We start from the raw sequence: 24,101 nt of genomic DNA on the forward strand, positions 1-24,101 counted from the left end.
CCCCCCCATCCCCCAAATAAAAAAGAATTTGGCTGGACGTCTGTAAGCCCTATCAGGGAATAATTTACCTTCTCTGAATAGAAAGATCCTCAAGGCTATCAATTTTTAACTAGGTCTTAACATCCATTTGCCTCTCAAAGCCTGTCTTTTTTTTTTTTTTTTTTTTTAACTGAAATATTGGGCTCGGTTCTGATGCTTCGAAATCACATTTGAAAGAGAATTTACTTCATAGTTTGTATTTTCCAAATGCTTGGGGAAAGGGTGGGAGGTCAGATCTGGTTGGGGGGACATCATGTGGTGAGCAGATAGTCAGTAAATCAGCTCAAAGGAAGGTGTTTGGGGTCTTGGGATGTGCGCTTCTCCCGGGCACAGAGCAGGTAAGCCTGGATAAGCCCCCGAAGCGCTGGGGCCTCTGAGGAAATGTCTGGGACTCGGCAGGTGTCTGGACCCCCAGGAAGGGGACCTGGCCCCTCTCCTTTGACCACGGGAAAGCTGGAGCAAACAATCCCAAACACAGTAAGGTTCCAGGATGGGTGTATTACAAAGAGCATGTGGCAGTGTGGCTGGGGACCCCCAGAGAGACGCGGTGGACACAGGCAGCAGGCCAAAGCTCATCGTGGGCTGACTCCTCACAGGCCAGTTTTAGTTTCTGAAAGGAGAAACTCCTTAAAAAACAAACAAACAAACAAACAAACAAAAACCCCTTTTTTCTTCTTGTTCTTTTTTGCAAAAACAAGGCCTGAGCCCTGACAGAGAGCCTCCCTGAGGGCACGGAGGAACCGAGCGGCAACAACACGGAATGCAGTCAGAAAGCTCATTTCTCCACTCTTTATTAAAGCTAGGTCCTCCTGCCGATGGCTCCGCGGCCAGGCAGCAGCAGCTGGGGCCCAGGAGGGGCGCCGAAGGTCAGGTCGTACTCTGAGGGGTGTGCACGGAGGGAGGAGCACGGAGCCGGACCCCGGCCGTGCAGGGCTAGTCCGCCTTGCCCTTGGCCCCCGACGTTCCCGGCCCACAGGGAGAGGAAAGAAACTGAGGGCACGAAGGCATCGCCCAGCACCGCGGACGCCTCCCGGGACCCCTGTCCTCCTCGTCGCCCACCCCACCCCGTCACCTCATCCAGCCGGGCGAACTCTTACCACCACCGTCCACGCCCCCGCCCCACCCACCAACTACTGCGCTTCCTACCCCGCCCCCAGCGCTGGAGAGCCCGGCTGCTGGCTCTCAGGCCCCAAGGCCATGCCTACACTAAAACAGAAGGAACTAGGTCTAAAAGGGAATGCAGTTGTTTCAAAGTCTGTTTTCTGGCCCCACTCACATTGGCCCAAAAGGCATGAGGGAAGAGAGAGCTCTCACATGAGCCACACTTCAGCTGCCTGCCCAGTGGCTCCCAATGGCCCAACCCGGAGGGTGGGGTGCCCACCAGGTGCGGGCCTTGCATAGCTGGGTGCCTGGCTTGTCACTGAGCCACAGGCTCAAGTCGGCACCCCCAGAGGTGGACTGCCACTGTGCAGACTGTCCATCCTGTGAAACGGGATTCTAAACAGAAACACTACCTGCTTCTAGTACAGAATAGTGACAGAAGCAGAGTTAAAGGGCCCTGCAGACATCACAGGGCCCCAAGCCCGTAGGGTTGTGAGAAACGATCCTGCTGCCGACCTGTTGCTTTACAGTTGGTTATTAAATCTAAAGAAGCATTGGGCTCAGAGGGCAGGGCCTTGTGTGTCCACCTGCCCCAGGGGAGGGGACAGCCCAGGCAGCTGAAGGCTGGGGCCTTGGCTCAGCAGCGGGCAAGAGGCCCCCAAGGATCTCTGAGTGTGCCGCCTCTGGCTGTCGGGGGTGAGAGTACCGAAGGGCTCGAAGAGGAGGCTGAGACCGAAACCCACCCGGCAACACGAGTGCCTGGCTGATCCGGGTGCTCCAGTGGGGTGGGGAGAGTGGGTGACTCTCCCCAGAATAAGGCTTCAAACTCCCTCAGGACCCTGCAAACACCTGCAACCCACCAGCCTGGGGCCACAAATTTGGTTTCTGCCGTTTTCTCCTCCCAGATTCTTCAGGCCACACAAGAGATGGAAATAAATATCCACAGTAGACAGAATAAAAGCTCTCCTAGCTGCATGTCTGTCCCCCCGGGTAGGGAGGAACATCGTCCTCTGGAAACCCTAAGGCTTCCCCTTAGCCACGCGCAGTCCCTAAAACTTCCCGGACACACTCAAATGACCAGAAGGTCCCTGAAGTCTCTCACTGAGGAATGGAAGAAGTCGTCAGCCGAACCCACGGGAGGAGGAGCGGGATGCTCTGCCCTCGACCACCCTCCCCTCCCCTTGACGCAAGGGCATCCCCGCCCTCGCTGTACAACCCACTCACAAACTCGCCGGCCGCCGGTACCCCAGGCCACCCAAATTGGAATCCGAGTGAAATAAATAACACCGCCCGCCATCCCTACCGCTTGGCTTCACAGCACAGACCCAGGGATGCCGCAGTCTTGGTCGGGGTGGCCGCCCCCTGCCCTCGCCTCCTCCGCGCGCGCGGCTCTCCTCTCCCCGCGCGCCCCCTGCACGGCCGGACGGGCTTGGCGGCCCGGTTTCCCCGGGGCCGGGCAGGAGGGGCGCCCGAGGCCGGGCGGGGGCGGGCGGGGCGGTGCGCCGGGGGCTGAGGGGAAGGCACCGCACCAGGACTGGGGCCCTCAGCGCCCCAAGGACAGAGGAGCAAAGGGGCCGGCGGCCCAGCGGGCTGCGCCTCCGTCAGCCTCGGGCCATCACAGGATGCTCTCCTCGTAGGCGCCCGAGGGCCCCGCGAAGGCGGCCGCGGGCTCGGAGCCGAAGCTCGTTCCGCCCGCGAACTCCAGCAGGGTGCTGCCGCGCTCCCCGGGTCCGCTGCCCGCGCCCGGCGGCCCCTTGGCGGGCGCCTCGGCCTTGGACGCGGGGGCCGCGGCCGCCGAGCCGGCCGCGCCGGCCGCGCCGCGGTGCGTCTTCATGTGGGTGAGCAGGTGCGAGCTCTGCGAGAAGCGGCGGCCGCAGTTGGCGCAGGCGTACGGCCGCTCGCCCGTGTGCGTGCGCTGGTGCGTGACGAGCACCGAGCGCTGCGAGAAGCGCTTGCCGCACTCGGGGCACGGGAAGGGCCGCTCGCCCGTGTGGCCGCGCCGGTGCTTGGCCAGGTTGGAGCGCTGCGCGAAGCCGCGGCCGCAGTCGGTGCAGCGGAAGGGCTTCTCGCCCGTGTGCGTGCGCCGGTGCCGCTTGAAGTCCGAGCTGTGGCCGAAGCCCTTGCCGCAGTCGGGGCAGCGGTGCGGCTTCTCCTCGGCGTGCGCCCACTGGTGCCGCGTCAGCGCCGCGCTCTGCCCGAAGCGGCGGCCGCACTCGCCGCACGCGTAGGGCCGCTCGCCCGTGTGCGCGCGCCCGTGCGCCGTCAGGTGCGCGCGCCGGCTGAAGCCCGCGCCGCACACGCCGCACACGAAAGGCTTCTCGCCCGTGTGGCCGCGCACGTGCGCCGCCAGGTGCGAGCCGCGGGCGAAGCGCGCGCCGCACTCGGGGCACGGGAAGGGCCGCTCGCCCGTGTGCGTGCGGCGGTGGCGCGCCAGGTGCGAGCCGTACACGAAGCTCTTGCCGCAGTCCGCGCAGCGGTGCGGCCGCTCGCCCGCGTGGTAGCGCTGGTGCTTGGCCAGCGCCGCCCGGCGCCCGAACGTCTTGCCGCAGTCGGAGCAGATCCACGGGCTCTCCTCCTCGGCCAGCGCGGCGGGCGCCGGCTCGGCCAGCAGCCCCCCGACGGCCGGCGCGAACGCGCGGAGCCCGCCGCCGCCGCCGCCGCCGCCGCCCCCCGGTCCGCCGCCGCCGAAGGGGTCGCAGGCCAGCCCCGCGCCCTCCACCAGGGCGAGCCGGCCCCCCAGGGGTCCCGGCAGGGGGCGCCCGTCGGCCGGCAGCCGGTCCCCGAAGTCCGGGAGGCCCAGGATGGGGAAGCCGTCCGGGTGGAGCCAGGACTTAGGGTGCACGGGAAAGTGGAAGCCGAGGGGGTGCGAGGAAGGGCCTTCGCCCTCCCCCAGGCCGTTGCCCACCTCGAGGAACCGCCTGTCCGGCTCGGGGTCCTCCTTGCTCCCGGGGGTGGGCCCCGCCGCCGCCGCCTCCTCTCTCGCCTCCACCTCGGCCTCTCCGTCCGCTTCGCCGGCCTCGGCCTCCTCCGGCCCCTCAGGCCCGGCCTCGGCCTCCTCGGGCCCCGCCGCAGGGACCGCGTTGCAGGCCTCCCGCCGAGGGCCTTCGCCGCCGGGCTCCGTGCAACCGCCGCCGCGCCGGTGGCGCTGGAAGTCGGCGCGCAGGCGGAAGGCCTGGCCGCAGTCGGGGCAGCAGTGCGGCCGGTCGGCCGTGTGCACCGCCTGGTGCCGCGCAAGCGCCGAGCTCTGGCTGAAGCTGCGGCCGCAGTGCGGGCACGGGTAGGGCCGCTCTCCGGTGTGCGTGCGCTGGTGCGTGACCAGGTAGGAGCGGCGCCCGAAGCCCGCACCGCAGAAGGCGCAGCGGTAGGGCCGCTCGCCCGTGTGGATGCGCCGGTGCGTGACCAGGTGCGACTTGTAGACGAAGCGCTTGCCGCAGTCCGGGCACGGGAAGGGCTTCTCTCCGGTGTGCGTGCGCTGGTGGATGGCCAGGTGCGAGCGGTACACGAAGCCCTTGCCGCACTCGTCGCAGCCGAAGGGCTTGACGGCCGCGTGGTAGCGCTGGTGCTTGGCCAGCCGGGACCGGTGCGGGAACACTTTGCCGCACACGTCGCACGTGGTCTCGGGCCGCCCTGCCGGAGCAGCCACGGTGGCAGGGAAAGCCCAGGGTGCCAGCAGGTTCGCGCCAGGCTCCCGGCCCGGCAGGAAAGGCTTCGCCTCGGACCCCTCGGCCAGAACCCCGAGGCCCCCGGGGTCGGGACCCCAACCCTCCGGAGTCTGCGCCGAATCCGAGTCATCGGGGCCCCATGTCCCAGGCACGTCCCCCACGCCATAAGCTGCTGACCAGAGCCCCGGGGGCTCGTTCTCCTCCTCGGCCACCTCCGCCAGGAAGTCCTCGTCCTCCTCCTCCTCGTGGTCCTCTATATCGTCGGTCCAGAACCAGGCCCCTGAAGGTGACAAAGGCAGGCCAGAAGAAAGAGGTGAGAGGCAGCTCCTTGCAGGATCCTCCCCCTGAGAAATCGCAGCTTGGGCGGGACCATCCCCTGTCTGGGACAGGGCACCTCCGTTTCAGTGAAGCCACCGCCTCCCCCGTGGGTGTCCCTCCTAGGGAAGCCGAGATTCCTTCACTTCTTGGACTGTTCTCAAACGGCATCAACTAATTAATGCCACCTGCTGAGGAACAGGGATGCTCTACAAAGTTGGTGACCTTGCCTGCAGGCTCCTGTGAGAATATTACAGGGGGCAGGGGTCTTGTGCTCAGAAAAAGATTCCCAAGCTGTTTTCCTCAAAGCCCCTTGTGTTCCAGAGAATTCCACCCCCCACCCCTGCTTGGCCCAAGGCAAGCAAAACTGTGGTGCCAGCACAGCCCCGGCCCCTGCCGCTGAGGACCTGCCCTCCTAAGCACCTAAGCGTTGCTGGGCAGCCCTTCACCTCTGAATTCTTCACCAGCCTCAGGCTGGCCAGCAGCCATGGGTCTCCCTCCCATACTCAAGAGCAGAACCAGAAAAGCTACCTTAAGTGGAGGGGACCCAAAGGGGCCACTGGGCCCCAGCTCTCTGCACTCATCCTAACAGCCACCAGCAACTATTCAGGTATAGCCCACGTTCCCCTGCTAAGCCACCCCAAAGCTGGGCTTTTTCTGAGTGTGCATTTGGGAAACAGTCCCCAGGTGGCTAAGACTGGGGGAACTGCAAGCACCTTATCACAGAAGGCCAAAGACAGCCCCCTCTCCAAGGTCCTGCAGTTCTGTACCTCCCCCAGCAAACCGCACCCCGACCTCTCCCTTCAGTGCAGGTCATGGATATGGACTCGGGCCTGCAGGGTTTTCTACTTTATATAATGGAGTCCGGATATACCAGCCATTATGATACACCCAGGAGGGAACTACTATCTACGGAGCAGGCACTGAATCCCAAGGAACAGAAGGGAAAAGCCTGACCCACGGTGGCCCCAGGTGTTCCAAAGTACCTGTGTGCCTACTTTCTCATGAATACTTTGCCCCACGTGTGTCCACAGTGGGCGCACACCATTGCTGTAGCCCACTTCAGAACCCTAACGTCTGGAAGGCTCAGGCTCCGAGGGTGGGAATCCCTTCTACCCCACCTGGGTCCGCCACCAAAACTGTGGCCAGTGCCAGGCATCACCTGGCTGGATGAGTCTGATTGCTGAGTCCTGCCCCCAAGGGAAGGTCCGGGCTGGCAGGGCTGCCCACCCCCGGCTCAGCCCTCATCCTGTATTTCTGTACGGCACTCTACATGTATGGTGATATGGTCACATGGGCAAACCCAGCACAGCGCAGAGTGAAATAAAGCCAGACACAGGCACGATTTCAGCTGTGAAAAAAAACCACACATCATGTAAAGGGATACAGAGATGGGTTATTTTATTTTTTCATAATTGCAATCCTTTAAATTTTCTACAGTTAATAATATACCGTTGTAGTAAAAAGAAGCTTTAAGCAAGAGACAGAAGTTCCCTGAACTAAGCTCAGTTTGCCTGCAGGTGCCACCCAGGGCATGAGTGGGTGCTGTGGAGTGGCAGCGACCTCAACAGCACAGGGGGCACGCTCCTCACTGCAGTGCCCTCACGAGATGGGATTGTCGGTGGGAGGGTCAGGCAGTTGAGCGGATAGATCCACTGGAATTCTTTCTGTGAGTCTCAAAAATAATTTTAACTCAAGACTGGTGAGGGTCGTGAGTAGTTTGAATGAGACTCCCTAAGGCAGGGGGAATTCAAGCTGAGGAACAAGTGCAATGTCTTAGTGGGGTGACTGTGCACCCCAGGACCTAGCCTAGGGGCAGCACTTGCTGGCTCCAAAACAGCCACTCAGGCCAAATGAGGGCTCACCAACAGGCGACCTCGGCCACTCAGTACTGGAAGGGGTGGGTCAGGTCCCAGTGACTCACCCACCACACCTCCTCCTTGGGGTCCAGGAGCAGCAGAAAGTTTCCCCCATGCACCCCGGGGCGGGGGGTGAACCCTTGCCCTGCCCCTACCTCGAGCCTCTGAACAAGGCTCTACAGAGAGAGTGATCATAAGAGGGACCTGGGGGACCGGGTCACTAGCCCTGGAACGAGCACAGCCACTTATCCGAGAACAAGACGACACTTAACACACAGCCAGGTCATGGAGAGCACCACTAACACCAAGGGAAGGACGGTAAGGGCAGCCACGTCCCTAGCAGTCAGAGCTGGCTGCACCGCAAGACAGGACCTCTGGAAGGTACGGGGCCACGGGACAAAGAGCAGAGGAAGAGCAGCCTGCCCTAGGCTGGGCTCTGCTCCCTTGCCTCCTCTCACCAAAGTGGACCAAGGTCTGGAGGTTGGGCCCTGGAGTGGGGGTGTCCCATGTAAGGGTCACTCCGGGCTGCAACGGGGACAGGGTTTCCAGGGGGGGACCTGGGATCCAAGTGAGCACTTACCAGGTCTACTTGTGACATGAGAGCCAGGACAGAGAGGTTTTGCTCTGACAAAGAGGGTGACGGGACATTTTGAAACAGTGGCCTATGGGGTCAAACACAGTTGCTTCTTCCAGAATCCACAGGGAGAGGGTAGAGGGGAGGACCCTGAGTGGGAGCTGGTGTTCCATCCCCAGAGACATTGCTCCTAAGGAGTGTGACCCTGGGTGATTAGCTAGGCTGGAACCAGCCCTCAGAGGCCCAGTGACAATCCCAGGGGCTGACCAGTGGCAGCCTCAGCACAGCCCCCGAGGTACTTCTAGTAAGTGCCCTACCCAGGTGCTCATCAGAGGGCCTTGGGGAAGGGCAGGGCCCCTGGGCCACACACCTGGTGCACCTGTACCCCTGAGCTGCTCCGCATGACTGACACACAATGCCCGGAGAAGGGTGCCACCGTTTACTAGGACTCCCACCCTCAGGCAGCCTCTGCCCCCTGTCCAGGGACCCAGAGGCCTGCCCTCAGGCCCAACAGTGAGTCAGCCGTGGGTCTGCTCTGACTAAACGCCTCTCTGCTGCAACCCCTAAGTAAAGTCCACACCTGCTCCTGCCTCTTCCTCCAGACCCGGAGCCTCGAGGTGGCCTTGGGGAGAGGCCCCCACCTGGGGGCAGTTACCAAAGGAGGACACGGACAGGGGCTGGTGTGCTCAAAGCTGCGTATGGCTCCTTCCTCCAGGGCTGCTGGCCAGCTGCCTTTCCTCCCCACTGAGCAGGGATTTGGTAATCAGGGCTGGACTCCAGTGTGACAGCTCCCGACAGGGCCAGGTTTCTGTGCTTCGAACTGTCCTCCCGTGAGGGCAGAGCCCGCCCCCCATCGCTGGCCTCAGCCTCCTCATTTGTACCATGAACTGTAATACCAAGGACCAGTTATTAGCAGGAGCTTGAGGCCGGGCCCCTCCTCACTTGGAATGTTTTCTGGCTCCTTCCCCTTCTGCCGACACCGAACCCCGGGGTCTGAGGCAAGACAGCACCTCCGTGCCTTCTCCCTGGCTCAGACCACAAAGGGGGATTCAGTGATATCCCAGGCCCCCTCGGGGGTGTGACAAAGGGAAAGCCCGTGCTGAGGTCTGACACCCCCCCCCACCCCCGTTCTCCCAAGGGCAGACAGGCGCTCACGGGCTGTGTGACGTAGACACCACCTGCAGGCTGGCGCCCAGCCTGTGCCTCCGCTCCACAGCCGCTCTGAGTTCCGCCTCTCCAGAACCACTCCCCGCGCTCACCCACCGTGGGATTCGCCCACCTTAGTGTTTTACCTCTTACTGCCTTTAAATGTTCTCTCTATCCTCTCCTGCATCATCTGCAGGCAGGTTTAACCCTGCATTCTGTACTCCTCGTCTGTCCTTCACTTTCACGTGAGGGGCAGGACCAGCAGCCAGCCCCACCGGGTGCCAGGCCCGCGCCAGGTACGGTGGAGACAGCACAGGGGTGGACGATACACGGTGCCGGCTCTTACGGAGTCTGCCGGAGGCGGCAGGCAGGAAATGAGGAAGCAAACATCCAGCCAGGACCGTTTCAGACAGCACGGTCTGCTGTACGTGCAGGAAACATCCTGGAGGAAGGCAGGAGGGAGTGCTCCTGAAGTCTATGTGGTCAGAGAACACGCGACCTAGTAGGGACCTAAGAGCCGAGCCAGCCACACAAAGGGCACTCTGGGCAGGGGAAACAGTAGGCACAAAGGCCCTGAGGCAGGCGAGAGCCTGAAGAGAAAGGCTCTGGAGCTGAGCCTGAAGACCCAAGGGTGTGTGAAGTGAGCCTGGCAGGGCGGCAGGTCTCAAGGCCACAGCAGAGAGCCCAGATGCTATTCCAAGCACATGGGGAAACTTCCAGAAAGTAAGGCAGACGGCTAGCTCAGGAACACCTGTGCCTGATGGCCTCACAGAAGCGTGGGATGGGGTAGCGCAAGGAAGGCAGAGACACAAGGACCACTCAGGCAGGCAGCCAGGCCCACTCAGGTGCCCAGGACGCTGCAAGGGGGGCCTGCGGGGGACAAGCGGGGCCACTTCACGCTGGGGGCTGGGGGGATTCACTGCGGGACGCCCATCAGATAACTGAGTGGAGATGTCAAGCAGACAAGGTCAGGGCTGGAGAAAGAAGCTGAGAATGGGCAGCAGAGATAGAAATGGTACCGGAGGCTCTGGTCCCAGTCACCAGTCACCTGGAGAGGACAGAAGAGGACGCAGGACCGTCCTGGTCTCATAAATAAGTGAGGGCAGGCGGAGAAGCAGCCGGGAAAGCAGCTGAGAAATCGAGGCACGTGGAGTCCTGAGCCCAAGAGGGTCTGTATCTCAGAGAGCAGAGAAGCCAGCCTAGCAAGGACACAAGGCCAGCCCAGCAGGCCAAGGTGGTGGCAGCGTCCTCAGGAGGCCTGTGGTCAGCCCACAGGTATGCTGTATTCCAGCCACGATCCCTGCTCCAGTGCACGTGTGGGCAGGGAACGGGCTGCTGCCAGGAGCAGGGGTCTGGCAGGCGACTACAAAGGGCAATCACGAAGGAAGGAGAGGTGCTGCTATCTAAGCCGGGTGAGGAGACAGGTGCAGGAAAGGGGTGGGGTCAGAAGAGGCGAGGACAGCGAGCACCCGGGAGCTGGAGGTGGTGGCCACGGGGTGGGGAGCCAGAGCAGGACGCGCCAAGTCAGCACTGGACAGGTCTTGGGGTGCCTGAGTCGGGGGAGGCGGACAATGTGCCAGACCTCTTGGCCCAATTTTTCAAGCAGCACAAGAGAGGAATACACTTGTGTTTTGCCAGACTCCAATCTAGAAATCCAGAAACTCTGCTGGGCTCAGAACAGTTGGCATCTGTCCTGCCCAGACCCAGCAATCCTCAATTCTCAACTGACTCAGGTACTCAGAAATGAGTACAGGGAGAAAAGGGAAGGAGACCGTCTAGCAAACAGACTACAGTTCTAGTTAAGAAGGACCTTAGGTGGATTTAGTGCACCCAAGCTGACCCCAGCCCTGGCTACCTTATCCCCTCCCGGGCACAAGGCCACGTCTAAGACTATGCCCGGTCCTGCCCCTACCTCGGGCTCCCCAGACAGGAGGGGTGGGATAGGGGAGCACTCTGGGCTCACCGGCCCTACCTGGTACAACAACCAGCCACTGGGGAGGACAGAGGGGCAGTGGCCTGGCTAGCCGTCCTCCTCAGGGAGCTGCCAAACTCACCCAGGGTCACAGGTCACATTGTGGGGACCACCCAGGCTGAAACCTGCAAAAGTCTGCACCCCTGGACCCTCCAAGAAGCGTAGACAATGGGGCCACATCTAGACCACATGATAAGAGACAGGCCAACGGAGGCCTGTGGCCCCTTTAATTGCAGGTGACTATTCTGAATAGGGCCGACCCCCCACTAAGGCCCCCTGAGAAACATCACCCACATCCAAGCCTCATCCTGTAAGCAGCTGCCATGGTCTCACCAACTAAAGCCCTCCCCAGTCTGCAGCCCAGGAACGGCTCCCAGACAGGGTCCCGGAGAGGGTGGACAGCTGGGGCAGGAAGGCCATTCTGCAACACCATGGACAGCGGGGCCCAGGCTCTTAACCACCACTTTAGAAGCCGATTTCCTCATCCGCAAGGGAGGCTGCTCTCCTCTGCCCTGCCATGTCACGGGGGTGCCGTGAGGATACAAAGTAAATGGGAAAATGCTTTGAAGAGTACACGTGTAGGCGTAGCATTGTCTGTGTTTTTCTGTTTTTATTTGAAAACACGTTTAGGAGAGGCTCTGAGTCTATCCAGGCACGTGACCGGCATGAACCATCCAGCGCCCCTCACTAAGGTGACGTCACTCCAACCCAAGGCCGGTACACCCGCCATGCAAGGGCCCCCAGGGAGCCCTGAAACACCGAGCCTAACACACACCTCCTGAAGCACCCCCACAGAACCGACAGTCCCGCGCCCTCAGCCTGGAAATTATGGATTCGGTTCGAATTTCTTTATTCCCCGTGTGAGTAAAGCAAGCAAAGCTCAGGGGGTTAGAGGAACAGAGCCAGAGTCACCTCAGTCCCCGGAGAAATTTGCCACCCTGAACACTTTCCATACGCATCCCTCCCAAACCTCCTCCCGGGAAGGTGCGCGGCTGCCCGCCCAGGCCTGTGGCCGGCCCCCCAGACCCTTCGTTCAGAGATGGCCAAGTGGGTGCAGAAGGCAAAGAGCCGGCTCCAGTCTGGGACCCAGAAGGGCTCTGGCACGGCCAGGACCGAGCATGCCCACTCCCGTCCCTCTGCGCCAAAGACTTAACGACTGGCCCTCGCTTACCAAAACAACTCCAAAACCCAAAGAGACGCTCCAAGGCAGGGACAGGGACAGTGTGAAGGGCTCCCAAGAGGAAGCTCGAGGTTCTGTAAGGACTCCCCAGCCTTGGACGACCACGGGCTGGAATCAAGAGAAGCCAACCCACAAAGGCAGAGACTGGCGCACGACGGCCTCCCTGTCTCCACGCGCCCGTCCACGGCCCAGACCGCCAGCACCAGGGCTGCAGCAGAGAGCTAAGGTGAAGGCCAAAGTCCGGCAGGGCTCTGAGGAGCTACAGAGGCAGAAACCGCACGAGTGCATCTCATACTCACCTGTGTAGACGCCAGTGACGATGTCTCCTTCCTCAGGACGGGGGCTATCTGGGACCCAGGGCTCCTCCCCTTGTTCCAGCCGGAAGATCAGATCCGGCTTGGGGATTGGGTATCCTGGCCAGGAGAAGGACAGCCAGCAGCTGCAGGGCCGCTCTGGCCAGGCCCGCCCGCACCCCACGTGGTGCCATCCCAACACCCCAAGCCCTCCTCACTCTCTCGCCGCTCTTCTCCCTCCTTCCCAGGACCAGCTCTCCCGCCTCCCAGCCTCCACTCTGGGAAAGCCCACCTTCACTTCTCTAGAACTTTGCCTTGATACCCCCCAGCTCTTCTGCAGAGCCCTGCCCGCACCTTCCTCACCCCTCTCCTCTATTAGCTGACTCCTCCCCCCTGGAGGCCTCTGGGGAGTATACAGAACAGAGACCACAGCTGGACTGGTGGCTCCCAGAACAATCCACCTGGCTCACGGCACTGCTGGACCACAGTGAAGACCCCAGAACACAGCCCCACCCAGAAGCCAGAGTGGTCCCTAAGAACCCCCAAGAGGTGGGCTGGATCCAGGACCCCCTTCTCCTAGACCCTGGGGTTTCAGAAGCCACTCTCTCAAACAGCTAAGCTGCTGGCAGTCATCACGTAGGAATGCCTCTTGGGGACGGAAGGCCCCCTGCTTACCCAAGGACACCAGGATCCCATAGTTCTCCTGCATGACATCCTTGTAAAGGTCCCGCTCGCCTGCGTCCAGCCTCTCCCACTCCTCCAATGAGAAATACACAGCCACGTCTTCAAAGGTGACCAGCCCCTGGAAAACAAAGAGCCCTGGCCACTGCCCTAAACTGCCCTAGGAGAGAGGCAGGGGAGCCCCTAGAAAGAGAGCGACAGAAAATTACTTCAGGAAGAGCTGCCCGTGGACCTGCAACATGGAGCTCACGGGGACACAGCCCAACTGCCCAAAGCCCCAGTGGCACCGAGGGCTTCTGAGCCTGGCTGCACCCTGAAAGGCAAGGACCCCACGTCCGTTCAGAGGTGAGGAACCCAGGCTCAGACGGGGCGAGCACTCAGCTCGTGTGGGGCAGAGCCAAGACTCTCACACTGAGGCCAGGAGACAATGCAGCTCAAGTCCACGGCCGTGCTAAGAGGCGGTGTCCTCCCCTCCTATGTCATCGTCCAACCTAAGCCAGCGGTCGCATTGGCAACGAGAGGGCCCACGCCCGGGTGAGTATGTGGCATCGACTAACCTGCCTGGGCTCGGCAGGAAGCCAGAGCCCGGCCAGGTGAGCGGCACTCCAGGTGAGGGACCACAGCCCGATCCTGGGACAGAGCCAGTCCCCTGAAATAACTACGCATAGAGCAGCTGAGTAAGTGGCAGTCAACACACTCAGGACATCCCAATGGCCTGGGAAGTCTCGGGCCCCAGGGAAGTGGAGCCATATCCCATGGCTTTGCGGGTAGAGACCCCCAGCCGCGTCCTGCTGCCCCGTCCCTGCTCACAGCCTGAGCTCGCCCTGATGACCACAGCGCCCCTGCCTTGCCAACAGGGCTCTCCAGGACAGCAGGTGCCAGGCTTCCCCCTCAGGAAAGCCTGCCTGGTTAACTGAGCTCCAAGTGAGAGAGCGGCTCACCTGAGACCCAGCTGTCAGGGAATCGTCATCATCTTCCTCCTCCAAGTCCTCCTCGTCCTCGTCCTCCTCGTCCTCGTCCAGGTCCTCATCCCTAGGTGTGGCTGGAGCCCGGCTGGCCTGCAAGGCTGAGGGGAGGATCTCTTAGGGACCCGCCCTCGCCAACAGGCCTCACGGCCACCCCTGCCCAGACAGCAAGTAGGTCAGGAGCCCCCGCTCCTCCGTCCCAAAGCCTGGGTCCTGACGCTCCAGCTCCACCCTATTGGGCCAAAGAGCTCTCCCGACCCGCCCTCCCAAGCTCCCTCACCTCCTCCCCCCAGAGCCAGCTCCTTTTCCTTACCCTTTTCCCGAAGAACTGGGGACCTGGCATCACCGGCACGGCGAAGGCGTCCCTGGGTCCCCAACGTGGGACTCTGCTCCTCGGCCACCACCTCGTTCTCGTCCGCCTCCACCTCCACCTCCACCTGCTCCACGTGCCCGGCCTGCCCCCCCTCCTCCTCTTCCTCCTCCACCACCGCCGGGTCCTCCCCGTCCTCCGCTAGGAGCTCCTCCTCCTCCTCCTCCTCCAGCTCCACCTCTTCCCCCTTTTCTTCTTCCTCTTCTTCCTCCTGAGCAGGACCACATCCCAACCCATCCTCCGCCGTCGCCAGCTGCGTGGCTGGTGAGTCCGGGGTCGTACGAAGAGCCGCCATCTTCTCCGGAGGAAAGCCTCAGCTCGGCCTGAAACACAGACGGGCAGCGGGGATGAGCCGCCCCCACCCCCCGCTTGCTCCCACGCGCTGCTCCTCGGGCCTCCCTCCGTCCCCCGGGAGGCAGGACTCATCTCCCCCACTACACAGTGACGCGCCAGAGGAGGAGGGACCGAGGCTCTTCCCGTGCTCTCGTGAGGCACAACTGGGACGCTCTGTGCCCAGAAAGACTAACCACAGAGCCCCTCTCTGTGACCCCATTATGCAGCCTCAGCTCCTTCTTGCCAGCAGTTCCGTGCAGGGCACGAACTGCTGTGCCGTCTAGGAGTAAATCAGGGATTTAGCCTAGGTCTTCATCCTCAGGGCCCGTGAGAAGCAGGGGGTCCAGGCCACACGGCCGAGGGTGGCCCACGTCTGGCTGCGAGGGGCGAGTGCGGCCTGGGAGCAACAGCCCACCTCCATCCGGGGACCCACCTCTGCACACCGACACTGTGCCAGCAGGGGTGCGGGAGGAGAGGCCCGGGCTCGGGCAGGGGTGACAGGTAAGACAGGCGGGCTCATTCGCCACCGCCTGGAAGGCCGGCCGGTCGGGCTCCTATTTGCCAGAGGCAGCACACAAGACGTCGTGGGTCTGCGCTGCCCCCTGCGTCTCCCTGGCCCCTCACTCCATCCAGGGCATTCGGGAAAAGTTCAGCAGCTCGTGGAGATTTGCTTCATCGCCGGACCAGCAGATACAACCTAAAATGCCCTTTAACGGCTCTTCAAGTTTAAGGATTAGAGAATCCCAGGAGGGAACCGTCAAAGGCCCAGTGGCTTCCAGGGTGCCACTCACACCAGCGTCACAGCTGCCTCAGCCCAGGTGCTCCGGAGACAGAGCCACGCGGCGGCACGGCCCAGACCCAAGGGCTTGGGGGGCCGCGCCTCCCTCCCAGGTGCACGCCCTCCACCAGCCTGTGGAGACCCAAGGGCAGGACAGAGTCACAGTTTTGACAGGTCGGTTTCTGGGGCTCCTTCTTGAGTGAAAACTTGAGGAGCCTACCCCCCAGCCCCAGCCCCAGCCCCATCAGCGTTTCAGACCTAAAGTGGGCCGCTCCCGAAATGATCTGAGCCCACTGCAAACACAGCAACCCCAGCACCCTGGGATGACGGCACGACCGCCAGAAGGATCCTGCAACATCGGGCCACGTGGGGCAGGTGGGCCCAGCGCAGCTCGTCGGGCTCCAGCAGCGGGCAGCATCTGCCGCGGAACCCCTCCAATGGGACAGGGGCGCCCCACGTGGAGACGTGCAGGGTCACGAGAGCGGCTCGGAACACCAGGTATCCACAGGGAAACCGCTCAGTGACGAGCTCTCATTCCACAACCCCTCGCTTTTCTACTAACGAGGCGGCACGCACCGGTTCTCGGCACCACTCTGAGCTGCCGCGGCTTTACACGGCTTTTCAGAGCAAGTGCCTCGGTGCACCCATGAGAGCCTTCCAGAGACCAAGGCCCGGGTCCAGGGGCTGGGATGTGTGGGCACGCAGAGGCCACCTCTGTCCTGCCCCTCACGCTCCCCTCCAGCTGACTAGATTGCGGATTCACAGGCACCGAATCCAAGGTCACAGGTGAAGAGCTATGCCTCTACAGGCCACCCCAGCCTCCAGACGCTCCCCCAAACCAACCTCCTCGGTCTCCATGGTTCTTTGGGCACGTGAGGGTGCCCAGGTGTAGAAACGTGTGCCGTGGGTAACGCCAGCCACTTCCAGGAGGGCACAGCCCTCCCTGGCACTCAGGGCACTGAGAGTGTGCTCAGCAAAGGTTTCCCAACCACCACCCACCTCAGGCCCACAGGAGGGCTTTTCTCACCCAGGCCTCGGGCTACAAATCCACACTGAACTCAGACACCGCACCAAGCCCAGCAGAGCTGCCTCCTGCCCGGCCACCATCCAGAGCAGACTCCCACAGGCCAGTCTGCTGTACCCGAGGACCCACTCACAAAAGAAGAAAACTCCAAGGCTTTGGAATACAGTGGCCCTAAGCTGGTCCCACCTCCAGACCTTTGCACATGCCATTCCCTTTCCCCGGCTCTCACTTCCCCTCTTCTTCACTGATCCTCTGGAAGTAGCCTCCTGGGTCCCCTATTTCACACAGTTCTCTGAACTCTGCCCTCACGGCGCCTCACTTTTATATATTTACAGAACTGTCTGCTCAGTGCCTGTCTCCCCAAGCACACAGTCCACTGCAGGAAGGCGAAGTTCCCTCTGCTCATCTGAACACTCCCCCCACCCCACCTCGTGCCAGGCACAGAGCGATCACTCAAATATTTATTAAGGAAACGACTCTAAAGTCTGTAATCAACACGATAACATGAGATTTTAAAAACTCAGGGGCACCTGGCTGGCTCAGTCAGTAGAGCATGCGACTCTCGATCTCGGGGTTGTGAGTGCAAGCCCTACGTTGTTGCGCACAGAGCTCACTAAAAACAAAAACAAAAAACAAAACCCTCAGTAGTCTGACCCCACTGCCACGTTCCACAACAGACTGACCACTCTTTGGGGTCCTTCAAAATGAAACCCATCCCAGAAGCACTACGGAGTCTCTGCCTTCAAAGAGGCTGTCACCTGACGTCCCTTTTCCTCCAAAATGCACCTGCTGATGACCAGAGAAGGGAAAGGCTCAGCAGCACTGGAGGTCAGCAGTCATTCTGCAGATGGAATCACAGCCTAGCACAAACAGACACCCCACATACCCCAACACAGAATCCAGAACAGAATCATTCCGGAAAACAGACTTCAGTCACTCAGGCACCAGGTTCCTTCTGCCTCGCCAGGCAGCTAGGTGCTGGGCACACTCCCCCAGACCCACACGCTCTCCTCTCTCCTCTTCTCAGCCTGCCAGCCCACTGAAACTCACTCCGCCCGCTTCCTGGCATCCGATCCCAGGTCAGAAGCCACAGAGGGTCAGGTAAGCAGCCTCATCAACATAAGCCCCCAGGGCATCCCAGACCCTTACTTCCCTTGGGGCCCTGCACCCTAGGACACAGCACTGCCGACACTCAGAACTGAGGATGACAAAACACCCTCTATGAGAACAGAAAGCAGCAGCAAAGTTTGGAAACTGTTAGAACTCTCCACAAAAGTCCGAAATCCAAGAAGCCTACCTAGAAAGGAAGAAACATGTGGGTACATAAATATCTAGGCCCCTTCCTTCCCTCTAGGTGGCCTTACTGACTACACTCCTGTTATTCAAGGCCTTCCAGGTTTTTGCCTCCTTCAAGAAGCCTTCCTTCCTTGACAACTAGGATCCTCACTGTGTGTCCATGGCTCGGGCTCCCCTACTCTCCAGGATTTGCTCCTGGTGCAGGTGTATCCATGGGGCTACTCCCCCAGGCCAACACTTCGCTATGCTGGCCAGCTCCCCAGACCTGCCAACACTTGTTGAACCAAACCAAGTACCAAGATCTCTCCGCACAGGTGCAGCTAGGGGCCTAATCCCTCTGCACACCTCCCCTTCTCCCTACCCACCTAGTCCTCTACCAAAGGCCAGCCCCTCTCCCACCTCTGCCGCCACATGGGGCGGCCCAGACCCTGTCCAACCCCAGGGATGAGTTCCCCTACCGGACGACCAGCAGTAGAAGACGACATAGCAGCCCACCGGAGCCTCCATTTGCAGAGAGGGAGGACCCAGACGAGGCCCCCAAGGTCACTAAGCAAGCTCCCGGGGCGCCTGGCCAAGCCACTTCCATCCCTCCAGGGGGCTTATCGGGCTCGGGTCTCCCGCAGAGGCCCTGGCGGTGACAGCCCCTCCTGGATGGGTGTGTCCCCGGGGGCGGCCACGGCCCAACCCCCGCCCCTCGGGCCTAGCCGGCGGCGGGCACCTCCCGAGGAGTCCGCGCGTGTCCTCCCCAGCCCCGCCTGCTCCGCGCCGCCGGCCTCTGCCCGCCCCGGGGGTCGGAGCCCGCCCCCATCGCGCGGGGCCGGGCGGGGGTCGGCGGGCGGCGCCGGGCGTGGGCGCGGCCGCCGAGAGCCCGGCCGGCGCGCCGCTCCGGCCCCGCCAGGCCCAGGCCAGGCCCCGTCGGCCCCGCGGCCTCCCAGCGCCGGCGTGGAGGGGCGGCCCGACCCCCCGGCCCGGCCCTCGCGCCCGGCCGCCCGCACCTGCCGCCCGCGCCGCCGCCCACTCACCGCGCGCGCGCCGGGCCGGCCGAGCCGCCGCCGGACGCCGGGGCCGGGCCGGGCCTGCGCGCCCAGCGCTACACAAAGTGACGGCCCCGGAGCTGCGCGGCGGCGGCGCGTGGGCACCGGAAGTGCTGCCGCCGGGCCCCGCCCCGCCCGCGCCCACGGGGGGCCACTTCCGGTCACGCGGGGTCGAGCGCGGCTCCCGGAGGGGGCGTGCGTGGAGGGAGAGGAGGTGCCGCTCGTGCGCGGGAGGGCGCTCTGGGCCCTGGAGCCCGGCCCCACCCCTGGGGATCCCGGTGCCCTCATCCCGCGACCCCGACCCAATCCCTGGAGACCCCAGCCCCACCCCTGGGAACTCCAGCGACTCCTGCCCGGAGACCCCATCCCACCCCTAGACACCCCAGCGCCCTTTGCCCCGACCGGAGATAGGGCCCCCAGTCCTGGGAACCTCAGCGCCCCCTGCCCAGATCCGAGGCCCAGACCCCACCCCCAGACACCCCATGAGCCCCAACTCTGAGACCTCGACCCCAGCCCCTGGACACCCCAACCCCGCCCTCTCCCTGGAGTCACCGGTGACATCCTTCTCACCTGCGAGCCTACTCCCTCCCCAAGCCCAGTAGGGATTCCTAATTCAACCAAGATCCGGGAATGACTACTGAGTGCCAGACCGGAGTTCATCCCACCCCAGCCTTGGGACCCTCTCTAGGTCCGGAGCCGGTGGAGACAGGCCATGACCTATGGAGGAGCCTCGCGGAGGCCATCCATCCAGCTGGCGTGCCATGACACCAGACGATGGTAGGGGCGCTCCCTTGCAGGTGATGGACAAGAGGGACTGTAGCAGGTGGGCCGGGTGTCCACTGCTCACGGGCACTGCTTTGTGGGACCACTAGTGCCTGTAGGACCAGTGCTGCTAAAGGCAGGGGTTTTATCCAGAATGGATGACGATGAGGACTGAAGGTGCGGGGGGGCCAGGGCAGCTGAATGAATGCATTGCAATCCTTGCATTGGAGCCGTTGCGTGGAAGGACTTGAAATCAGTACCCCGAAGAGGGCCAGCCTCTGAGCACGGAAGGGTCTACCAAGCAGAGGGAGGTACAAACAATAGGTGGCCGTAGGAGCTGTGAGAAGGTGAGGCCGCTGGACTCAGGGTCCACCTGCAGTCCTCCCCAAAACCTGTCTGCATCCACCCCCAGGGGCGAGGCTGGGGTCGGAGCTCTTGTGCCCACAGAGGTCCAGGCCCTTTTCAGCCTGGCTCCACACCCCCAGTCAGGAATGGTGTGGCCCGGCTCCTTCCCTACCTCCCACCCCACAGGTACCATTATTCTTATATTTTCTGTAGCGGTTCCCCAGCCTGGGACCCACCAGACAGAGCAGCAACCTAACTGGGCTTCGGGCAGGTTCAAACCTGTCTGAAACACCAGCTTCTCCCCTCCAAAACCTCAGCCCCGGCTGGTGAGCTTGTCAGGCTTACAGAGGACTCAAACCTGTGTCCTGAAGAGGGGAGGGGTGCAGCCCCCCAACCCCGACTCTTGCCTTCTGGAGCCCAGAGCACCAGCTGCCCACCCTAACTCCTCATCATGACTGGCTTTAGCTCCTGGTGGCTTAAAAATGTTTTCAAATTAATATAACACTTAAAAACGGGAAGTCTCTTGTAAGAAGATGGAAAAAATCAGAAGTTCTCCCAACGCACAGGCCGTGGCTTACAGGGCACCTGTTAGGGGGCCCTGAGAAGTGACAGCAGCCCCTGCTTCTACACGGCACCTCCCGTCTGGTCCTTTGGAGCCCTGGACCCCCAGCGTAGACTCTACCCCCCCCCCCCCCAGGTGGTCCCAATGAGAGGCTCTGAATGTAGGTTAAGGAGCAGGAGCAGTGGAGGCCGGGGAAAGAGAAGCAGCGGGAATGGAGGCCCAGAGACTGGCACCTGGACCTACATGGGGGGGGGGGGGGGTGGCAGGGAGGGATGGTGTCTCCCCGGCCCGTGGAGAGCTGGAGAAAGTGCAAATGAGGCCACCCAGTGGGAGCAGCACCTGTGACGAGGCGGGAGAATACTCCACCCTTCCCACCAGCACTGCCCATTGGCCAAATCCACTTGTACTGTGGGGGTGCAAGGGGGGCCCTGGGACCGCAGCCACAGTTCGATGCCCAAAGCTGGGCAGAAAGCATGTGGGGGTAGAGTGGGGGGCTAAAACAGATCCAACAGCTCCATCCCTGCCTTAGGACCCCCCCCCCCCCGCCCTCCTTGTCAGGCAGGGACGGGTATCACCTCAGCATCTGCTCAGAACTTTTCTTGGCCTGTCCCCTCACCTGAGGCCTAAACCAAGACCTGATTTCTTCCCCTCCCTTCTCTGAAGAGATTTTCAAAGGCATGGAGTCCACCAGACTCTCCCCACTCAGCAGGCTCTGCCTGAGTCTCTTCTGCTGCCCCCCCCCACCCCCCGGGACCTCTCTGTTCCCTCCCCTCTCTGAGGCTCTGTCTCCCCCCCACCCCCAGGAGCCTCTCCTTCCTCCTGCCCTGTGATGGGCAGAGTCCCCCAAAGCTTGTCCGGCCCAGGACACCAAGTGGTGCAGCCACACAAAGGCCCCACAGTCCACCACCCAGCCGGCGCGTCTGAGGTCAAAGTTGGGCTTGGGACGCTCCCCCCAGGGTATTCCCCCTCTGCCCCACACCTGTGGCTTCAGAAGCAAGGTGTGCTCAGGCAGACCGCCCGCTATTCTGTGAGACTAAAAGCTAAGCTCCTTGATGGGAGCCTTACTTTATAGTCAGATAAATAGAACCCCCTGCTCTTACCACCCCGCCTGATCTGGTTGCTTCCAGCTCAGCTCTCCACTGGATCCAGACTGGGTGCTCGGGGGCCTTGCCAGCCGCCTCAGACTGGCCACGCCTCTGCAGATGACCCTCCTCTGGGCCCCGCGTCATCTTTGTGCCTACTCAGGAGCAGTGCTAGGCTGTCCCAAACAGGTCACGCTTGGGCCTCTTCATGTCCTGAAGTCACCTGGCCTTGACCCTTCCAGCCACCTAAGCCCGGAGCTGCCGGGGTTTGGAGCTGGCTGCCCCAGGGCCTGTGGGCACGGAACCTGGGCACGACCTAGGGCGGGGCCCCTGCCAGGCGGGCCTCTCCCCACAGGGGTGCTGGAGAGCCAGACCCCCAGGCTCCAGTCTTGATTCCCTGCCTCCTCTCCCCTTTACTCCATCGCACAGTGATGTTTGAAAGCCGCTTGGGTTTTATGAACTCACAGTCCTGGTCAAGTCCTGGCCCCTGCCCTTCTCTGGCCGCCTCTTCCTGTGGGTTCTCGGGTCCTCCATGGCACCACCGCTCTGAGGCCAACGGTTTTTCCACCCCTGCTTTTCTGTTATTCTCAGCGGGGATTCCTGATGGGGTGTTCCCTCACACACCCGCACACGGCTGAGTGCAGGGCCCAGTGCTCATGCCTGTTCTCTGAAGCACTCAGGCCCAGCCGTCTAGGTGGTGGGGAGGGCAAGGAGACGGAGCCTTCACTCGGGCCCCTGGTTCAACAGGCCCCAAGACTTAGGGCCTCGGATTGAGCCGTGAAAGCTGACGGGAGGTGCCAGGGCTGAGTGGGGAGAGATGAGCAGGGGTGGGGGCCAGCAAGAGCTCAAAGCGTGCCCGGACTCCGCTAAGGGGCTGTCCCCACCCACGCGGAGATGCCAGTTAGGTCCATTTGCATTTACTGCTGGGGTTCTCAAAACTCGGAATTGCAATCCCGCCTGGGAGCGACAGAGAACCCTCAAGAACAAGTATAAATGTAAACAAGGCGTCACTATTCCATACCAGAGGTAATTGGGAACCGAGAGAGACTTGGTGTCATTTTTGACAAGATGGGCTGGGGTCTACACGTGCCCAAGTCCTGCGAGTTGTCTGCGAGGGGCAGCTGACGGGAAATAGAAGGAACCTCCGAGGAAGGAACCCAGTTCCGCTAAAGGCCTCTGCCGGCGTGAGTCAGCCTGCAGAGGTACGGGGATCGGGAGAGCAAGCAGGCCTGCATCAGGGGCCGGTCCACCCTCCGCCCGGCTGCTTAGAAAGCCGGAAGGAAAGAGGGGAGAGGTGGCTGGCAGTACGTCCCGGGGTAAGGCCTGCCTAGGCCTGTGCACCTGCACCCTGGAAGAGTAGGAAGCAGCAAGAACAGAGTAGCAGAGACCCAAATGGGACGTTCCCACTCAGCCCAACCAGCGGCTGACCTGCTGTCACTGGGAAGGGGCTGGTGGAGGTGAGCTGGGCACAGGGAAGCAGCATCCCCTCCCAGACACGTCGGGCTACCCTCGGCTTGAGCTTCTCCGGAACCATGCCACCTGCACTGGTCTCCGGGACAGAAGTAAGGGACACAGAGTCTCCAGGCGCAAGAGGAGAGCAAGTCACAACTATGAGGTGCAGCCTGCGAGCCACGGGCCAGGCGCTGGGGGAAGTGGAGGTGGGACAGGTGGCATTTCAGCCAAGCTTGGAAGGCGGCCAGAAGCCGGGAGGCAGTGGGACAGGCGAGACCTGACCCGAGCAAGAGGAGGTGGGGAGTTTGGGGCCAGTGGGGGGATGGGGGCCGTCCTGCGGCTGGAGACTCATACCTCGGTAGGGCCTGCATGGAGGCGCGCAGCCACCGAAGGCAGCAGGCGGGGGTGGGTCATGACTTACCAGGATGGATGCGGGGTCCACGGCAGGGGTCCACACAGTGTCTTAGTCTACTTGAGCTCTTATAACAAAGATACGACAGACCAGGGGGCTGAAACAACATTTATTTCTCACAGTTCTGGGAGCTGGAAGTTCAAGATCAAGGCGTTGGCAGAGTCAGTGTCTGGTGAGAACCTGCTTCCTGGTTCATGGCTGGTACCCTGGCTGTGTCCTTCTTCAGTGGAAGGGGCAAGGAAGGTCTCTGAGGACCCTTTTATAAGGGCACTAATCCAGGGGCGCCTGGGTGGCACAGTCAGTTAAGCATCTGACTTTGGCTCAGGTCATGACCTCGAGGTTCGTGGGTTCAAGCCCCGCATCGGGCTCTGTGCTGACATCTCAGAGCCTGGAGCCTGTTTTGGATTCTGTGTCTCCCTCTCTCTCCGCCCCTCCTCCACTTGTGCTCTGTCCCTCTCTCTCTCAAAATAAATATTTTTTTAAGTTTATTTATTTATTCTGAGAGAGAGGAGGAGAGAGAGAATTCCAAGCAGGCTCCGCACTGTCAGTGCAGAGCTCAGTGCGGGGCTTGAACTCACAAACCGAGCGATCATGACCTGAGCCAAAATCAAGAGTCAGATGCTTAACCAACCGAGCCACCCAGGCACCCTTCAAAAATAAATAAACATTAAAAAAAATTTTTTTAAATAAGGGCACTAATCACTAATCCTGTTAGGGCCCCACCCGTAAGACCTAGTTACCACCCAAAGGCCCTGCCTCCTAATGTCATCACATTGGGCATTAGGTTTCAACATATGAGTCGAGGTGGGGGTGGGGGGGGTGTTGAGGTGGGGGACACAAATGTTTATTTAGTTCATAGCACAA

At 61.7% G+C, this 24,101-nt stretch overlaps 1 protein-coding gene across 4 annotated transcripts; it reads right to left on the reverse strand.

The window, feature by feature from the left end:
* Positions 1-2,624: 2,624 nt before the first annotated feature.
* Positions 2,625-23,294, reverse strand: ZNF316 (zinc finger protein 316). Of its 4 annotated transcripts, none has more exons than XM_042921452.1 (6): positions 23,247-23,294; positions 14,101-14,480; positions 13,764-13,888; positions 12,817-12,943; positions 12,148-12,261; positions 2,625-5,082 (listed from the first exon to the last, which is right to left on the reverse strand). In XM_042921452.1, the coding sequence occupies exons 2-6, from the start codon at positions 14,450-14,452 to the stop codon at positions 2,756-2,758; spliced, it is 3,045 nt and encodes a 1,014-aa protein (XP_042777386.1). In that variant the 5' UTR covers positions 14,453-14,480; positions 23,247-23,294; the 3' UTR covers positions 2,625-2,755. The 4 variants fall into 4 exon arrangements, with proteins under 4 accessions (XP_042777386.1, XP_042777384.1, XP_042777385.1 ...); XM_042921450.1 differs by lacking the exon at positions 23,247-23,294 and adding an exon at positions 18,611-18,651; XM_042921451.1 differs by lacking the exon at positions 23,247-23,294 and adding an exon at positions 18,047-18,256.
* Between the last annotated feature and the right edge of the window lie 807 nt (positions 23,295-24,101).

Source organism: Panthera leo, chromosome E3 (genome assembly GCF_018350215.1).
Source record: "Panthera leo isolate Ple1 chromosome E3, P.leo_Ple1_pat1.1, whole genome shotgun sequence".
Classification (NCBI taxonomy): domain Eukaryota; kingdom Metazoa; phylum Chordata; class Mammalia; order Carnivora; family Felidae; genus Panthera; species Panthera leo.

Bases quoted from the DNA above. Each gene is read 5' to 3' on its own strand.
- ZNF316 (XM_042921452.1), bottom strand. From the start codon at position 14,452: ATGGCGGCTCTTCGTACGACCCCGGACTCACCAGCCACGCAGCTGGCG. The intron at 13,889-14,100 runs GTAAGGAAAAGG...TCCTCCCCTCAG, and splicing joins CCCAGTTCTTCGGGAAAAGG to CCTTGCAGGCCAGCCGGGCT. The intron at 5,083-12,147 runs GTGAGTATGAGA...TGTCACCTTCAG, and splicing joins CGTCACTGGCGTCTACACAG to GGGCCTGGTTCTGGACCGAC.